At 30.2% G+C, this 19,042-nt stretch overlaps 1 protein-coding gene across 9 annotated transcripts in view; it reads left to right on the forward strand.

The window, feature by feature from the left end:
* faf (ubiquitin carboxyl-terminal hydrolase-like faf) overlaps nucleotides 1–18,619 on the forward strand; it is a 66,726-nt gene extending 48,107 nt beyond the window's left edge. For 8 of the 9 annotated variants that reach the window (XM_014433917.3, XM_014433921.3, XM_067046595.1 and 5 more), the window contains 15 exons: nucleotides 241–394; nucleotides 3,428–3,572; nucleotides 4,142–4,259; nucleotides 4,348–4,477; nucleotides 5,506–5,684; nucleotides 6,257–6,453; nucleotides 6,542–6,669; nucleotides 7,149–7,315; nucleotides 7,989–8,144; nucleotides 9,683–9,783; nucleotides 12,314–12,543; nucleotides 13,576–13,778; nucleotides 14,585–14,734; nucleotides 15,369–15,493; nucleotides 17,087–18,133. In XM_014433917.3, the coding sequence (XP_014289403.1) occupies nucleotides 241–394; nucleotides 3,428–3,572; nucleotides 4,142–4,259; nucleotides 4,348–4,477; nucleotides 5,506–5,684; nucleotides 6,257–6,453; nucleotides 6,542–6,669; nucleotides 7,149–7,315; nucleotides 7,989–8,144; nucleotides 9,683–9,783; nucleotides 12,314–12,543; nucleotides 13,576–13,778; nucleotides 14,585–14,734; nucleotides 15,369–15,493; nucleotides 17,087–17,213 (2,310 nt within the window). In that variant the 3' untranslated portion in view covers nucleotides 17,214–18,133. Of the gene's footprint in view, nucleotides 1–240; nucleotides 395–3,427; nucleotides 3,573–4,141; nucleotides 4,260–4,347; nucleotides 4,478–5,505; nucleotides 5,685–6,256; nucleotides 6,454–6,541; nucleotides 6,670–7,148; nucleotides 7,316–7,988; nucleotides 8,145–9,682; nucleotides 9,784–12,313; nucleotides 12,544–13,575; nucleotides 13,779–14,584; nucleotides 14,735–15,368; nucleotides 15,494–17,086; nucleotides 18,134–18,525 lie in introns of those variants that run through there. The other variant, XM_014433919.2, reaches the window with a different exon arrangement.
* Nucleotides 18,620–19,042: the final 423 nt, after the last annotated feature.

Consider the following 19,042-nt stretch of genomic DNA (forward strand, 5'->3'; position numbering starts at 1 on the left):
AAAAATGTAAAATAGTCATCTACCCGTATACCTTCATACCTCCTTTATATTTTTTTTTGTTTCTATTTCAATGTTAGATTTACTCTTCCTTCTTTGTATATTTTCATTGCAGCCATGATGGAGACCTCCATTAGTAGTAATTAAATAAATAAACAGTTGATAACTATTTTTTTCTCTGACCCTCTTCAAATCAACATGTGGTCAATCACATATATTAATCAATTTTATTTATTTTTTTAGGTTGTTACTGTTAAGAGATTGTGTGTAAAAAAACTTCCTCCTATTTTGACTATTCAGCTTAAAAGGTTTGAGTATGATTTTGAGAGAGTTTGTGCCATAAAATTCAATGATTATTTTGAATTTCCAAGATTGTTAGATATGGAGCCATATACAGGTTTGTTTGAAACATCAGATTTTAATATTTTGTAAAAATCAATTGTTTATTTTCACTTTCTTGTATGATTTTTTTTATGTTAAATTAGAAATTTTAATGATTTACGAGCTTCAAACAAAAACTAAAATAATAGTAAATCAACATTTTAGGATTCTCCTAGTTTTTATTTTATATTATGTCAGTATGTTTGTTCGAATAGGTGTGAAACGAAGACTCAAAACTACAAATAGGCACAGGAATGAAATTGGGTATGTGACTCTTCGCCAAAATGGTAGAACCGTTTATAATTAAGGGAAATAGGGTCTTCATAATGTTAGTTCCTATCTGATTTAAGGTTATTTGGGCCTGTTCCACATCCTAGTGGGTTTCTTTTTTCATTATATTGAGACCATTTTTCCTTGAAATAGGCCTTCTAGGAGGATCTCCCTGTTTAGAGATCAAGAGACATTTCTTCTATTACTAAATCCTCTGATTCGTTTTTCTATGCCCTATAGAATTTTTCGTATTTTGAAGACTTGTATGAACCTTCTCCCTTGAAATTTTCAATATCTTAGCCAAAAGTATCCAGTAAACACTTCCTAAAATTGTATTCTGTTTTCATGATTGAATTATTTAATTTTTTTTTTTTTAAGTTGAAGAAAATATTACAGATCATCAGAAGTAATGTATTGTGAAGGCAATGGTTCCGAATATCATAAAAGAATTAAAAGTGTCTGTTTTTTCCTTTTAAATAAGAATATTGACAGTGACTGGTAGGTCATTGGCCAAAGATAATGAAATAATGAATGAATGTTCTTTTGTTGCCGAAATTTCCACAAAGCTTATGAACCCATCTTCTCAGAGATGGAACATACTAGAAGCAGAACATTAAGCAGGGTCCACACTATGCCGCGGTAGGCCGGGCGGGCTAAGCCGCGTTGATGTAGACACCCCGGGCGACTTTGCGGGGTTAGAAAATGCCGGCCCGGGTCGTGCCGATTCCAACCCGCATAAAGTTGGTATAGATCAAAGGAAGCCGAGTCGAGGCGAACAAAAATATAGTGGTGACGTCCCGAGCGGCTACAGTTACAATTAAAATTCTAAAATTCGCTAGCCCTGTACAGCTGCCGTCCTCTCCTAAGGCTCAGGATAAACCAAAATCTTCTTTGACGTCTTTTTGGAGGCTTATTTAAAACGAGTATCACCACAGCCATGGCTGACAGCGACGTCATAGTTGGTAATCAATTTGAAAACACTTTAACACTTAAAGGACACTTTAAAAAAAATTCTAAAAAGTACTCTTCAACGAAGTAACCAGTCTTGGTGTTGAAACTAAAATAATAATAAAATAAGGTAGAAATAACCCGGTCGGCTTCGTTACGGTGTGGACACCGTGCCGGCCCAAACATGCCCGACCGGCTTAGCACGCCCGGGTCAGCCTGCCTGGCCTACTGCGGCATAGTGTGGACCCTGCTTTAGTCATTAAAATGTTAGGTTTTTGTTTTAGGAATATTGTTCACTTTTTATATATTTTCTTAATGTATTCATTTCTGTTTAAATATATCAATTAACCTATAGCTTATATCTACCTGTTAGTTGTTATTAATACCTTGTCAAGTATACGTGTTGTACCACTGACTACATGATAAAAGTTTTTTAAAAATAAAAATTATTACTCAAAATATAATATTTAAAATGTGTGCAATTGGGGGCAGAGATTAGTGAAGATGACATTCATGCATTCAAGTAAGGATTTACTTTAACAACATTATGAAATTCTTTTATTGAAAATTGGTCAAAAATACAACACATTCTCCATATATATAGTATATAGTTAATTTTTATAAAGTTCTGTATATAATATTATAAAGTTCTGTATATAATATTATAAACTTCTGTGTATAATATTATAAAGTTCTGTATATAATATTATAAAGTTCTGTATATAATATAATAAAGTTTTAGGGAAACATATTATATGTTATTTTCAGGAATATATTTACACCCTTTATCCACTTGTTTATTCCTTCAATATCTTAAAAAGTTTCAGGCTTCTCTGCCTATTATCAAATTCTTATTATTAATTTTTGGATATGTGTCATTTAAAATTAAAAACCCTTTTTCTATATTCCCAAATGAATATAAACCCTATTCTTTTTATTAACAAGCTTATTTTTGTATTATTCATTATTGCAGTTTTCAAACAAATTTGAATAAGTAAGTGGGCAGAAGGAGGAAAGTGCATTTAAAAAGGCAAATATTGTTTGAAAACAGCAATAATGAATTATAAAAAAAAAAATAAGCTTGTTAATATAAAAAAATTGGGCTTATATAAAAATGATATTTATTTTAAAATGACACTTTTCCACAAATAAATAATAAGAACTGGTTAATGTGCAGAGGAGCCCGAAACGTTTTTCAGATGTTAAAAAGATAAATAAAGAAGTGTATAAAGGGTGTAAATGGATTACTGAAAGTAACCTTGGAATAACTAACTTAGGAACTTAGTTTTAAAAGTACAACTAATTATTTATATTAAAATGTTTTCCTAAATTATTAAGAGTAAAAATAAGGTTATGCATTCAAAAGGGTTCTGGAGCCCTCCTGGGTTCCACCCAGCCTCCTTAATTGGGTAAAAATCTGGTGATCGAGCGTGATTCTGACCAAATCACCTCCTTGGACAACCGTTGGCCAGTAACAGTACTCTTACAAAGTACTGAATCCCCGACCCTTCATGGGTTGTAGCGGTACAGATTTAATTTAATTTAATTTAATATGAAGAGTGCAGATGAAAAACAATGGGAGTCCATTGTTTTCAAATTAGAGTTAGTAATGTCATTGACATGAATTAATGAAACATTTCAAAACAATTCCTCATTCCTCTAACAAAGTGCCTGGTATTAAAAAGAAACTAAATATAATATTGTTGATGAGGTAGACTTTTTATTTTTTTGAATAAAACAAAAAGTTAAAATGATAATTTTTCCTTTGTACCCTTCATATACTTAAATAATTATTAAATTTATTATTTCTACTTGTTTAATTATGTTATAGTTTCCGGCCTTGCAAAACTGGAAGGTGAGGTTGATTACGATGATAATGAAAGCCCCAAAGAGTGCACGAAGTATCAATTGACAGGAATCGTTGTTCATAGTGGACAAGCTAGTGGCGGCCATTATTATTCTTATATTTTACATAAGTAAGTACTTGTTTCAATCATTTGATTTTTAGTTTTTCCCTAACCAATTTTATTTAGTTGTCTAACCTTTCAGACTTATGCAACATTTTTATCTTATACTACATAATAGAAGTTTATCGATTCAAATATTCCAACTTTGCTTCCTAACAGTGATATCGTTTAAAATGCCTCTTAGAACTTTATTCATTAGGTGTATGCATCAGGCCTTCCCTTATCCAATGTATGAGGGAGTGAGACCATGATGATGTTGAAAGTGATCCATGTCTGAAGGGGTTTTGAATCATGAGAAAAGTGATGAAAATAAACTGATATGTTATAAAGGACTGTATATGAGGGGCTTTTAAAATACTATTTAGTTTGTTTGATATTGAAATTGGGAAAATTAAGACCTTTGCAGAGATGAATTTTGAATTGGATCTAATAAAACATGATGCAGTTTGGTTAACCATGTTGATGAATTCTAAATTAATGAAGAATTTTTGAGTTGTACTGCTATTGTATAGGTGAATGATATTAATGTGAATATAATGTGAGCTTTTTCTCTAATATCTCTTCTAACTAATTTTCAGGTTAAAAGATGGAACATCAAAGTGGTATAAATTTGATGATGGTGAAGTTACTGAATGTAAAATGGAAGATGATGAAGAAATGAAGTCGCAGTGTTTTGGGGGTGAATACATGGGAGAGGTAAAGTTGTTATCTCAAGTTGAGTTTCAGGAACTGAAGGAGTTGTTATTTTCTCTATTTGAAAAAAAAAAAAATGTTTTTCTTCCAGGTGTTTGATCATATGATAAAGAGAATGACCTACAGGAGGCAAAAACGATGGTGGAACGCTTATATGTTATATTACACTCGCCAAGATGACAGTGTAGATCTAGTCAATCATTTAAACCTGCTCTCTCTTAGTAATGATTTTTCAATATTTTATATTATATATATTTTTCAATTGTAGATTGTGCAATTTGGTAAAAAAAAATATATATATACTTTTGAACTATCTTACTTCTACAAATATGGAAAGGAGAAGTTAAAAGTAATTGCACATATGCATAGAATTAATCTTTTATTTTTATTGCTGTAAGTTGATTATGAGGTAAGGGCCATTTAAGATCTATAGTTTTTATGCTAACTTAATGCATAGCTCAATATCAGAGCTTCTACAGCTGCTGGTCATGAGCACGTCCACACTGAATTTTGATTACAATGTAAAATTTACAAATTTAGTAAATCCTACAAAATAACAATCAGATGTTTTATTATTTATTTATTATTATTTATTATGTGACTTTCCTCGCATTTGCGAGTTCAGACAGGTGATGGGGAACAAGTCTTATCTACCTTGCATATATCTTCAAACATTTAAAAAAATTTCTAAAACCTTTTTCTAACAATTCAGGTTGTTATTATTATTATTGGCCTGACAGACTGTGGAGGTCCAAGGCCTCGCGGGATGTACTAAGGAAATATATCGCGTGTTTCTTGACGTGGTTTTCATTGGGTGGGTTCGTCACTCTCGCCTATTTCTGTGAGTGCCACCCATTGGCTAACGGACCTCACAAATTCTCGGGGGGAGGCTATGAGTGAGTATTGTATAATTTTAAGCTTGAAAAAATCCCAGAAAGGGCTGGGGACTCGAACTTGCAAACAAGTTTGAAGACTCCTGCTGTATATCAAAGAAACTTAATTCTAAAATGGTTTATATATATTTTATAACATTTTAATAACTAAGTAAATTTTTTTATTTTACCAATCTTGCCAGATTTTTTTTGTCTTGAATATGCTCTGATTTAATCAGTCCCTTCTTTTCATGTCATATGCTTTGTTAATAGTGCTACTCGATTTCTTGTTATCTTCTACATTTTTCATCATTTATAGATATTTATAAGTATTAACTCCAGAATTAAAATTGATTCTACTTTCTTTGATATTTTAGGTGATAGTAATTCTGGAATTGTTAAAATGCCACCAGCTATTGAACGAAGTGTTAGAAGACAGAATATAAGTTTTATGCACACTAGGAACCAGTTCAGTGCTGAATATTTTCAGTTCATGAGAAGATTAGCTACATGTAGTTTGCCCTCCCCCAATAGGCAGCATAATGCTGATAAAGTGGTTTGTACAACATAAATTTAATATCATTTTGTTTTTAACTTTAACCTTATATGTTAAATTAATTATTAATTTTTCATTAATCCATTTAAAATCTGCAATGTTCTGAATCCCTTTCCTAATTAATACTATAAAATGTTGTTTTTTCTACTATTAATGGTACAGTAAGTATGGTAGTAATCGGTTGAAAAACAATGATTTTAAGATCTCATGTGTTAAAAATGTTCACTAATTATTTTTCTTTATATATAGGGAGATGGTCAGGGTTGCGGTCAAAACTCTCTCCCTATATATCTATTTTTACGGTCAACTATACATACATATATTTTTCTTTATATATCAAATTGTTTTAAGCATCATTCTTTATTTTCTGTTATAATTTAAAATCCTTGTTTCGACATTAAATCTGTTCTGCTTCATGTACTCCAAGCTCTGATCAGCTAATAAATGAAATCTCACAGACCTGTTTTTGTGAAGCAAAAGTTTTTGATGCATGAAGTTTTCAATTATGGTGTGTGTATATATAACAATGAATTCATGATGCCATGGTGATATTTTACATTAACTGTTGATAGGGACCAGAAGCTGAAGAACTTTCATTGCTGTCGGTTCAAATTGTGAGTAGATTTCTGTTTCACACTGGTTTCCACACAAAAAAGTGCCTTCGTGGTCAAGCTACAGATTGGTATGATGCCCTTTACCATCATCTTCGATCGTTCGCATCTGTTAGGTCATGGTTTACACATAACATACTTTTCAAACATCCTAACAGGTAAATAAAGAAAAGATTAATATGTGATATAACATTTTATTTCTCATATAATTTATAATTATTGATTTTCCACCTATTTATTTTGTAGGTTTTGTGAATATCTACTGAGTTGCCCTAGTACAGAAGTTAGAACAGTTTTTATGAAAATCATTGTTTTTTTAGCCCATTTCTCGCTGCACGATGGACCTTGTCCACCACCAATGGTCAATGCTCCAAGTCAGTTTATATATTTTATATTGTATTTTTTTTTTTTTTCATGTGTTATCAATGTTATCATGATAACTAATTTTAGTTTTAACCTATAATTTCATTTCATTTCAGTGTGTCTTTGTTAATTTGGATTTAAGAATCATGCAACTGAAGTCGTAAAATGATACCATAATTCTTATGATTAAATTTTAAATTTCCTGTATATTATGAAAAGATTAGATTTTTTTAAATTAACATCTCTTCTGGTACTATGATAGTTTAAAATAGCAGTTTCAGTTTATTAAATATTTTATGGGTATACTCTATTCATTTTTGATTTTTTTTTTTTCTAAATCTGTTCTCAAAATGATAAAAACTACATATGTGATGTGCAATTCTTGCATTTTCTTTCATTTTTATTGAATGTTAGTGTGATTTTTTTTTTTCAGTAACTTATAAGTTTTATTATCATTATATGTTAATAATATTAAATTTAATATTTTTAGTGATTCTATTCGACCCGAAGGCAACAATGAGTGATCACTTATTGATTGCTGTTCTCTCTATGCTTCAAAAAGAAGTTTCAGAACATGGACGACATTTACTTCATTATTTTTCTCTTTTTCACATGTATGCTTCTCTTGGGCTTGAAGAGAAGAAACAATTATTACAGGTGACATAATGGTTTTCTTTCTTCATGTTTAATTAATTTATTTAATATTTCAAATTTATTTAAAAACGTTTTGATAAATTCATCCCATTTGTTATTAATATATAATAAACACATACACATTAAAATCCCAATGTTTCCTGTTCTGGTAATTCATATTTCCTATAGTTTGTACCACCCAAAAAAATCTTAAATTCATCTAAAAAAACCCATATTAATTTTATGAAAAAGAAAGAGTTATATAATTTTCTACTAGACCCTATTGTTTATTACCCCATTTAACTGAAAATAAATTTTTGTCCCTACTACACTGTGATTTGTTTTACACGGAGTGTATAAACTAACCCTAAGTTATAATAAACTGATTACAATCAATCAACACAATAAATTGATCTAATAAATTTTACTCCAACATATTATAATATAATAATGATTTCTAGATTAATTTTTGTAATATTTTAATTTTTACCTAGTATATGAGTTAAATTAATATTGAAGTTTTTTCTTTATTACACTCTGGATTAACCGGCTTTCCCGGTTTCGGTTCTGACTAGGAGAAATAAACAGTATTCTGCTGTTGTTAAGATCCCTCTCATGATTTCTATTGTAATAATAATTTGCTTTAAAACTATTTAATAAGTATCTATAGATTTTTACTCATTTCTTTATGTTACAGTTAAACGTTCCTGCCACCTTTATGCAGGTTGCCTTAGATGAGGGCCCTGGTCCTGCAATTAAATATCAGTATCCTGAACTCACAAAACTGCATTGTGTCGTATCACAACTCATTAGGTGTTGTGATATAACCTCCAAAACGCAATCATCTCAACCAGTTAGTATTTCAAACATTATGATTATTTTTATTGATATTTAATCACTACATTTCAGTACACACAACTATTTTTTTTCGATTTAGTAGATTATTCATGAGAGTGACAAGCTTTACCACCATCAGTGGTTGGAATTAATATTTGACTGGCCCATTTACCTGGATAGTTCCCCTCACCTTTACCATACCTGTGTTAAATAAATATTGATGATTCTCAGAGAATTGGCCATCAGTGATGAGTTTGAAAAGAAACTTTAAAAACTTTAGGCATGCTCTCTGGCCAAATAATAACGACATAAAGCGTGTTTATCTGAACAAAATCACTTTTTAATTGAAAAATTTAGTCAATGGAATAGTAGGTTACATAAAGAGTAGATGTAACTAGGCATTAAAAATAGAGACATGAGTATAAATACCTAGTATATAAGTATAAATTACCTGACATGGTAGCATCAATTTATTTTGTAACAGTTGATAATTTAGTAAATAATTGTACATTCCAATCGTAATAGTAGATAATTAAGAAAAGGAGATAATGCTTCCTAGGGACAGATGATAATAAATAGACCTATCTGAAACAAACAGATCAGACTTTGAGGCCTCATAATTGGTATTTACTATGCTCTTGCTCAAAGAATAAAAAAAAATAGTTGTAGCAGAACAAATTAAATTAAAGTTTAAATAAGTGAAACACGGCATGGAGGTTAATCAAATTTCCTACCTGTGTGATTTCTCCCTTGCACTTCTTAGGTACCAAGAATAATAGCATATCAAGAAGGAAAGGTTGTTTCAAAACAAAAAGCCATTATAAAAACCCTCAGTTATCCCTCTGGAATATGGTGAGTGAGTGGTTTTTCATTAAGAGGGGTAGAAATATTTTTTGTCATTATCAGCCTCAACCATCAGGTTTTTCTACTACTAAGAGTACACTGGGCTGTGCCCCAGGAGGGCCTCTGATCTTACAGTCATGACTGATTCAACAGAATAAATAATTATCTGCAACAGCCTGATTCAATTCCAGGTCCAGAAGATAACACAGAACTTTTCTCTCTGAGCAACCCACAAAGTTCTTTGATACCATATGTAAACATAATTTGGTTTTAATTAATGAATTAACCTTCATCACTATCACACTAGTAGTTTATGAACTGAAACGGAAACCTTTTCTAACTTATTTTGTATTTTGAAGCCAAGAATTGAATTTTGAGCTATGAAAGCTGCAGTGGATACACTTTTAGTACAGATTCTTAAAAAAAAAAATTCCTTGTGAATCACTCATATGTATAACTTTGACCAAAGTTAAGAATTTATGAGAAGAAGATGGTGAGGATACAGTCAGTGAAGAACATAAATATAAACTTTTGTTATAAATAAAAACTTATTTATTAGTGGCAACGTTTCAGCCAGAATTTCAGGCCTTGTGTTCTTCACTGGTTGCAACCCCAACCATCTCCTCATTTATAAACATACACGGTTAACTATTAACTCACCATTTAAATATTTATTACAATTGATATATGTTATTGTACTTTATTATCTAGGGACAATTACCTTTACCTAATCCGTATGGAGAGACAAATCCAGGAGAATGTCTGATGCCAATTCAGTCACAGGCAGAAGAAATATTATTTGGAAGATCCAGGTAAAAATAATTTATTTTATAATAAATATAATTTGTATCTCTAATATAAAAGTTAAGAGTTTTTTCCTCTATTGGTTGCTGGACTTTTAGACATCTTCCTTAGAATATATATTTTAAGAAACTAATTTTAATAACATTATTCATTTATTGCAAAGTCATTTTTCTGGTAATACATTTACAGTATTAAATACTGTGTTAATATCTCTGGGATTATAATACAAAATAAAAATATCTGATGTGTTCCAATTTCCTTTTAATGTTCTATACAAAATTTGCTGTATCTTAATATTGGTCTGATTAAGAAGTTGGTAGTCATGGAGGGGAGCAAGTATAATTTTATTTTTAAGTTCATCTTTGTAAATAATTTCATTATCTTTCTAATGATCTGCTGTAATGCTCTGGGAATTTTATAATTTTGGAGTTGTGTGAAGGGTTTTCATGAGAATATCCTCTAAAAAACATGGATACAAAGTCTAATAGTCTGAATCTTTGTTCATACTTTTATGATTTTTTTTTTGTTTTTTAATTTAATTATCTTTGAAATTATTATATACATAATTCACCATTATTTTATACTTCATGAATTTTGCGCAAATAACAGTTCATTTTAGTTATTATAATTTTTATGTTTTTCCTCGAGTCTAATCTTGGGTGCACTCAACTCATGTTGCAGCTATGAAGTTACAGACAACAATAGAACCTCTTTCTAAATGACATGAGCGAATGCAAAGAACAAATCCAGGGTTTTGGAATAACTACAAAATTCCAGCTCAACATCTCAAGATACAAAAATTCTTCATGCTGAAATCCAAGATGAAGAAGAAGAAAGAGGATTTAACTGTGAAGAGAGGGAAACACACATTTCCCAATGTATATCATGTAAGCAATGGATTGCTGCAATTCCTTTGCCAGGTTGATTAGAAAACAACATCTTACTAAGAGTTAAACAATAACTCTGAATAAGCTTAAATACAGCCCTGGAAACGATAGCTCAGAAGAAGTACCCTGGATTGGCTTCAGATTTATACGGATGGATCAGCTGAATCAACCGTTAGGAATACTGGAGTTAGAGTTTACTCAAGAGATTTCCAATTCAGCATTGCAGTACAAACAAACAGCTATCCTCATCGCCTTAAGAACACTGTCTAGAAGGCAAGACTTGGATATTGTTCTCTTCACTGACTTAAGCAGCTATCTTTGCTCTTATATACACGCATGAAAGTCTATCAAAAACTGTTTAGAAATGCAAATCCCTCCTCCATGACCTGACACTCCAAGGCACTAATGTTGTTACAATGGATTCCGAGCTCTTGCAGTATTTCAGAAAACGAAGAGGCAGATAGTCTTGCCAGGTAGAGGGCAAAATTGCAACAACTAGTCCATCCAAGATCCCATGACTCAATAAAAAGAATGACAAGGACCAAAATTAAGGTAAACACAAAAAAACTTGGAAAAGGTGGAAGGGAAAAGATTTAAGTGTTTAATTTAATACAAAACCCAATCCCAGCTGACCTCCCAAGAAGAGATGCAATAAGCTCCTTCCACCTGACAAACTGACCACAACTACCTGCAGAATCATCTCCACAGGATGGAATAGGCCTGGACGCTAAATGTGTAATATGTGACCAAGGGAGAATGGATGGAGACCACCTTGACAAATGTCTTTCTCTGACTGAATTGAGGAGAAAATCATTTGCCAATGAGCATTTGAAAAAATCGAATTTATATTGGGCAGCAAGATTTCGAATGGTCGAACAACCAATGACTTAGTCATAAGAAAAAAACATTAAAGAAGAAGGATCCTTAAGTAAATTTCGTCAAAAGCCATTTTGATGCCACAGTCAACAGAAATCAAGTTTTTCGGCTATTGCTCACAGTGTGCCCAGTTCTTTTGATAGATATCAGGGTTCAGAACCCTACAAAACTAAAAAGAAGTATCAAAATTGGTGCCTCTGTTCAAGAGATAACCATGACACAGACTAATGTCATAAAATGCTTCTTTTTTTTGGACTGTAGAGGCTCCTAAGCGCACAGATCAGTTGAAAGCTGGATATTGAGAATTTTACCCAATTGCTGTACTTTCCTTACCTTGGAGGGGTTGTGAATTATTCTAATTCCCAGCTCAGAAATGACATTGCAGAAAATGAGCATTATGATTACGAAACATCCCTAAATAGACAAGCAAATATTTTTACTAATCACATTCCTATTTGGACTTTCTACACATTTTTATTAGACTATTATTTCGTTTCTCAATAAGCTCTTCAGTTTTCGTTACAAGATTGTGAAGTATCTCATTCCCGACTTTAATAAAAATCCTTAGAGGCCTGCATAATCTGTGTTAATGCTGAGCTACAACAAATCATAAGTACAAAGCCAATCTAAAGTTACATATTAAATTTGTAGAATAATGAAATTAATTTTTATCTGGCATACATACCGTCATGATCTTTACTATATTTATGTAATTAAAAAAATATTTTAATTATACAATGCTTTGGGTATTTGATTAAAAAAAAAATTATTTCAGTTACGTGAAAAAAATTATTGAAGACTGTCAAGTAACAGAAGAAGGTGGTAAAATTTTACAATATTGCTGCTGGGAAAATCCTCACTTCTCAAGAACTGTTTTAAGTGAGCTTCTGTGGCAAATAGCTTTTGCTTATTGCCATGAGCTGAGACATCATATTGATCTATTGCTCGGGGTTATAATGATGGAAGATTCCTGGCAGACACATCGGCTTCATAATGCATTGAAAGGTAAATACTCAGATTTTTTATAATTGATTTCAAATCAGAATTGTATATTATGAGGTTTTTATTGAAGGAGAGAATGGACTGGACCAAAGGTCTTGTTTTTTTATTTCTTAACATTTCTTCTATATTTATTAATATTTATTGTTATTCCTATAAAGTGTTCTAAATTATGGTTCCTATTCATGTTAGTAGTCCTGATGAAGACTTATATTATAGTTAGCAATAATAATTTATTCAATTAATAATAATTATTATCCAATAATTTGGTTGTAGTTATTGCTTTTTAAGTATTTGCTCGATATGTTAGCAAACCACTTCTGACTGTCCAGGAGCATGCTTAGCGTGGGTTATTCTTACCAAAAACCTGTAATGTGCATGCTGGACAGTCAGAAGAGGTTGTTGGAACAGACGTAATGCTAACTATTTTGACGGACTTACAAAGTTTTAATATTTTCTAATGGTTAATTCTCAAATTACAGAAAAAATTATATTAATAGAATAATTTAGGGTTAGACCAATATTCCAGACATACTGAAATTAAAATGTAATAGGAAACTTAGATAGGTGAGGTCACATAATACAAACATAAGATGGACTATAGGCCAAAAAAAATGGGATAAAGGAATGATAATATCCTTGAGAGTACTGGTTTGGTCTAGTTTCTTTACTCTTGTGAAATTTGAACATTGTGTGAAATAATATCATTTAATGACATTGTAAAATAATATCATTAAAAACCCTAAAAGTATGAGTTATTATTGCCATTGTATTTTTTTATGTTTGTACAGCTATTGGTCTGCATTTTGGTTCTCAATCATTAAAACTGTCCATGGAATGGGCTCCCTACCCCCACACCTCCCCCCTTCACCTGTTTTTTCATAAAAGTACATAATTGATATGAAACAGTTGATGGGATTTGAATTTAAAGATTAGCATAGTTGCTATAATAATTAATTAATAAACCTAAATAATTAGAATATCCAATGATTGCATCTCGTAAGTATTTCTTGCTGACTTATTAACCTTTTTGTATAGGAGTTCCAGATGAGAGGGAAGGCTTATTTGATACCATTCATCGCTCTAAAAACCACTACCAGAAACGTGCTTATCAGTGTATTAAACTGCTAGTAAATTTATTTTCCCAGTGTCATACTGCCTTACAGCTCCTCCATACGAATGAAGAATTTAAGAGAAAATGGACTTTATCTATAGAATGGTTACAAGATGAACTTGAAAGGGTGAGTTATTATTTCACTATGCTGGGCCATGTTGCTCATTGAGGTAAATATATTTAAATATTTATATTTCAAATTAGCATCTGGAATGTTCTGGGGATGTTAAGTTTTCAAGTTATTCGAAAAATGAATAGTATTCCATGAGACCATATGTAGAATACTTTAAAAATATTTCTTGAAAACATTGGTACTAAGTCCAATATCTCATATTTTTGTGAATACTGATCCAATTTAGATGAATATTTTTGTAAAGAATTTAATTTGACTCCTTGTAAGTTAATAAAATGTTCTATTAAATGTATACTTTTTGAGTTATGAAGAAATTAAATTTACTTTCTGTTATAACATTTATTCATGATTTTTCTCAAAGATGCACTATGTATGTATGAAAAGTTAAAAGACTTTAGATATAATATAATTATATTATAACTAGGTATTATATTATATAATATAATAACTAGTTTTAGTATTACAGTTTATAGAAAAAACATGTTTTTCTGATATTATGCATAGAGTGATTGATGCATTGGCAACAGTGGTCAAAATCCTAATGACTAAAGTCTATTAAAGACTTAAAACATAATATCGGCAAGCCCACTCGGACCAATGCCTAGGATAGAGTTTTTTGAACTCCGTGGCTCTGAAATGTGAACATTAGCTGAAAACTGGTCCCTGAAAATTTGACCCAATTAAAATACCTTCCTTATATTACCTTAGCTACTTTCAGTAAAAGTTAGGAAAGTAATAGTGTGTCTGTCTTAAATACAATATAAATATACTAATGAATTTTCCTTTTGTTCATTCTATAGAGGCCATATGGAACTACAAATGCCCAGTATAGTTTCAACAATTGGTCACCTCCAGCTCAGTCTAATGAATCATCTAATGGATTTTACTTAGAGCGATCAAATAGTGCTAGAAAAACTTTAGAGAGAGCTTGTGAACTTTGCCCTGAGGATGTAAGAATATTATCAATAAAATTGATAATTCAAATGATGATAATACTAAACAATTATATTAAATTTTTCATTGTTCTGAAATTTTTTTAGAAATTGGCTTCCTTTTTTGATCTATATTTCAGGCTTTATTCTATGCAGGAAGATTATTTCATTATCGCACATCGAAAATGAAAAAGGTGCAATTCAAAATCTCTGATGTCAACATGAAAAATGTTTATAGTTAAACTCCTATCGTCCTAAAGAGCAGCCAACTCTGAAATATCAGACTAAACCCATAGTCACAATATGTGTTACACTCTCTTAGCACTCCTGGGTTAAACATGACCTATGGTCAATATTCTTTTTTTAATTTTGCTCCTTTCATTCTGGATGTGCGATGTCTATCAATTAAGAAATTGTTAAATTGCCATAACAAACATAAAGAATAGAAGTAATACAGGCTCTGGTAGAATTAAAAACAATTTTGAACATTAGAATGTGGTGTTTGTAGGAATACCGTTCACCTTGTTCCAAACCCATTAGAATTCACTAACAAACAAGGAATAGGGCCTTAATTTTGTAGTGTAGGCTTTCAAAGTATTTTAACCATCATATCATGTTTTGTATATATTAATATTTCTTATCTTGGGTATAGGAACCTGACATAGATGATACGTGTGAAGAAAGTGAAAGTTCACAGAGTGAAGACGTTCGCCCTGGGCCATCACACCCTTCGCCTCATTATACACAACCTTACCAGACTCTTCGCTCAGGAGAAAGGTAAGCAATAATCTGAAGGCAATTTTTATTGATGAACCGTTTACTGTCCATTTTTTTCAATTTGGAACATGGCTTCTACAACTTTTTAACCATTTATCTTTTTATCAAATAATTTAAGAATTTAATTGGAATTAAATAAAATGTTTATTTATGTGCAAATATTTTTTTCTGTTTTCTAGTGTTAAATTAAGTCCAAAAATTCATGAAATGGTAGTTTCTTTAATCTATTTGATTTGTATTTCTTCCCTTGTGTTTTTAAAAACTCATAATAGAAGATTTTTTTGTTATTACTGTAATGTTATTTACTTTTGATTAATATAATTTTTTTATATATTTTATTATGATGCTAGCTGGGTTAGCATAAGTATTTCTTACTTATTATTGTTTTAAATATCATTGACTTATTAGTAATAAATTTTATATAAAAATTAATGTATCTCACTAAAATTTATTTTTTTTTACTAAAATAACAGACATTAATTGAACATGTAACTATTAATTCCATGATATAAATTGACTAAATTTTGAATTAAAAACATTTACTCTGTTTTGAAGAGATTTCAGCAGTAGTTTGAAGTATATAAGAATTGGGTGTAATTGTATACCATTTCTTTACCTTAAAAATAAATACATACATGTAAATTAAACAAAAACATTTTAAAACAATGTAAATAAAGTATACAATTATTTATTGAACTGTTGTATTAAATAGAAATCCTCTGTTGATTTTTTTTCACCTTCTAAATATTCACTTACCTACTTGTTGACACTTGAATACAATTAATTTAATGTTATAATCATGAGAGATAGTTTTGACCGTGGATGACTTATACAAGGAGAAGATGGTTTAAAGTTAAGGTTTAAGATAAATTGAAATAACTTATTTGTGTTATACTTTGACACCGTACCCCCCAACCATCTTCTGCTTGTATAATTTAATGTTAATTACTTAATTTTAAATTTATTTTAACCATGGTTATGTACTGTTTATTATTAGGACCTGTTCATTTTCAAAAATAATTGATAAACTTAATTGACACCACCCGGACTATCTTCCTACAAAAGTATAAACAGTTAGAATTATTTTATCCCTCTTTAATAATTAGAATTATCTTATTACCTTTATGATAATTAGAATTATTTTTTACCTTCATTTATACAAAATGTGCCAAATGAATTTTTATCCAATTTTCTTTAATTTTAATTAATGGATGGAAGTTCTACTGAATTTGAAAGTATAAGTAGTGCTGTTATTTACAAAATTATATTGAATATCACTTGAATTAGACTTTCCATCATTGCTCATGCTACTGAAATTCATTAGACAAATTTTAATATTTACAAACCATATGGTTCTATAAGAATTAGAAAAAAAAATACATGCAATTGAAAATCAACAATATTTCTCAGTTAAAATTTCATGATATGAGTTCATGAAATGTTATATCATATGGTTTTCCACTCTTAATTTTAAAAATGAAATGAAAAATCGCTTTGAGTTTATATTAAAGTTAAAAATATTTTGAATCAAAGAATGTAATATGGGATGAGCTATAATTTTTTCATACATCTCTTGTCATTTATGAATTTTAGGGTTCCTGGGGGGCCTCAGACTGTAAGAACTGAAAATGGAAGTGCATGGAGGAATGAAGAGGAACAGACACAAACTCCATCAACCACTACACTTCAAAGTTCGCAGAGTGGACAGTTCCAACCATAGACTTCTATTCGGAATATAGCAAGTCATATTTTATTTACCGTATCCCACTTTCCTTTCATTTTAGTCTATTGCATTTGTAAAATAATTTTAACCTCCTCATCCTTAGTGTATATGTACATTACGGAAGCCATTATACTGTGGAGTATGTCAAGTTCTACAGTTAGCTGTAGGATTCACCCACAGCCTTATGTATATGCCTGGAGCCCCCTGTGACACGTGTTTTTCGGTGCTTGTATAGATATCACAGGTTGTCTCTTTAAGACACTATGTATAAAAGTGGAAATGTTTTTAAAATGTCACATATGTGTATATTAATGTTGTTTTCTTAATACACGATTTAAGTAAAAATGCATTTTTCTAAATGGCAGCTGCGTGATTTTCAAATGTTGCCTGTGTTTATATTATATAACTAAGCGATTTTTAGTTTTTATTTATTGTCTATTTCCTTGTACCAAATTGGTATATTTTGTATACTTATGTGAAGTATGAAGAGTATATAGGACCTGTGATATATATGAATCCAGCTGAGCTTTGGACTATATTACTAAGCCTCATAATTATTAAACAGTCACGTTATAAAATTGTGATTCGTCTAAATAGTTCAAGGAACTGATAAGTTTATGTTTAAAAAAAAAATCTCTGCATAGCAAACGTTATTGTATTTCTGCACTGTTATATAAATTTTGTTAATGTGTATTTTGTTTGCATCTTGTTGACTATTTATTACAATTTGCTTAATATAAGTCAATTTGTATTTTATTTGTGAAGGTTGACTGATTAATGCCAATCGATGTCATACTAGTTTTTTAATTACAGCAAAATTGACATGTACATTTGTTTGCCTACCATGTGAAAAAAAAATAAATGAAGTATATATATGTATACATAAAAACATATATATATTATATATATATTTGGGATTTCTAATGTTTAACTGTTTCTAGCCCATCATTACCATTCCTATTCCTTGATAAACATTTGCCTTTACTTAAAATAGTTTTTAAGAATCGTTTAAAAGGCTCATAATATACTGTAGATCTATATATAACATGTAAGTAGTGAAATTGTGTAGTGTTTTTTATTTGAAAATTATTTCTTACTTTGAGATTGAAGTATTTAGTGAGAAATTTTAGTTTTTGTTATAATAAAAGTTAGTTTCATGTATTCGAAATTTTAACCTTCACATCATTAATAAAAGTGATTTCAAGTCAAACACTTAATGTGTTTATCAGGTGGCTGTGCCTGTTATTTTTTTAGCTCCTTTTAGTATTATTTTGCATCAGAGTTTCATATTTTCACCTCTTTTTTTTAGGTCAACCCATTTGTGAGTACTTATTAGGTACTTCTAAAGGAGAATAATGAATACAACCTTCTTCAGCTGATAAACCTAAAATACAAAAGTTAAAGATAGGTTTGGTATTTTTACACATTGTGTTATCTACCATACATATGTATATCTGGTTTTATGTTTTCAAGTATAACTAAAATTATAAAGACGGCTATAGGCAAATGTCATGCTCAATCTGAGACACATTTTAATTTTGTTAACAGTACAGTAGTTTAAATAGACTGGTCTTACTAACATTTTTTTAAAACCGATCAAATTTTTTTCAATTTATAAGAAAAAAAAATGATGTCAGAAGTTTGGGTATAGATGAACTATTGAATAAATCAGTAGATGGATCTTCATGTATACAATTGAAATAAACAAATATAATATACTGATGAATGGAGATTTAATTGGAAATAAGTGATAAGATTTTAAGAGTATTTATAATGATGAATATTATTTCCATTCGAGTAGGTACTATATAATCTTTTACATTTTC

Source organism: Halyomorpha halys, unplaced genomic scaffold, assembly GCF_000696795.3.
Source record: "Halyomorpha halys isolate HHAL.00 unplaced genomic scaffold, Hhal_1.1 Scaffold1282.1, whole genome shotgun sequence".
Classification (NCBI taxonomy): Eukaryota; Metazoa; Arthropoda; class Insecta; order Hemiptera; family Pentatomidae; genus Halyomorpha; species Halyomorpha halys.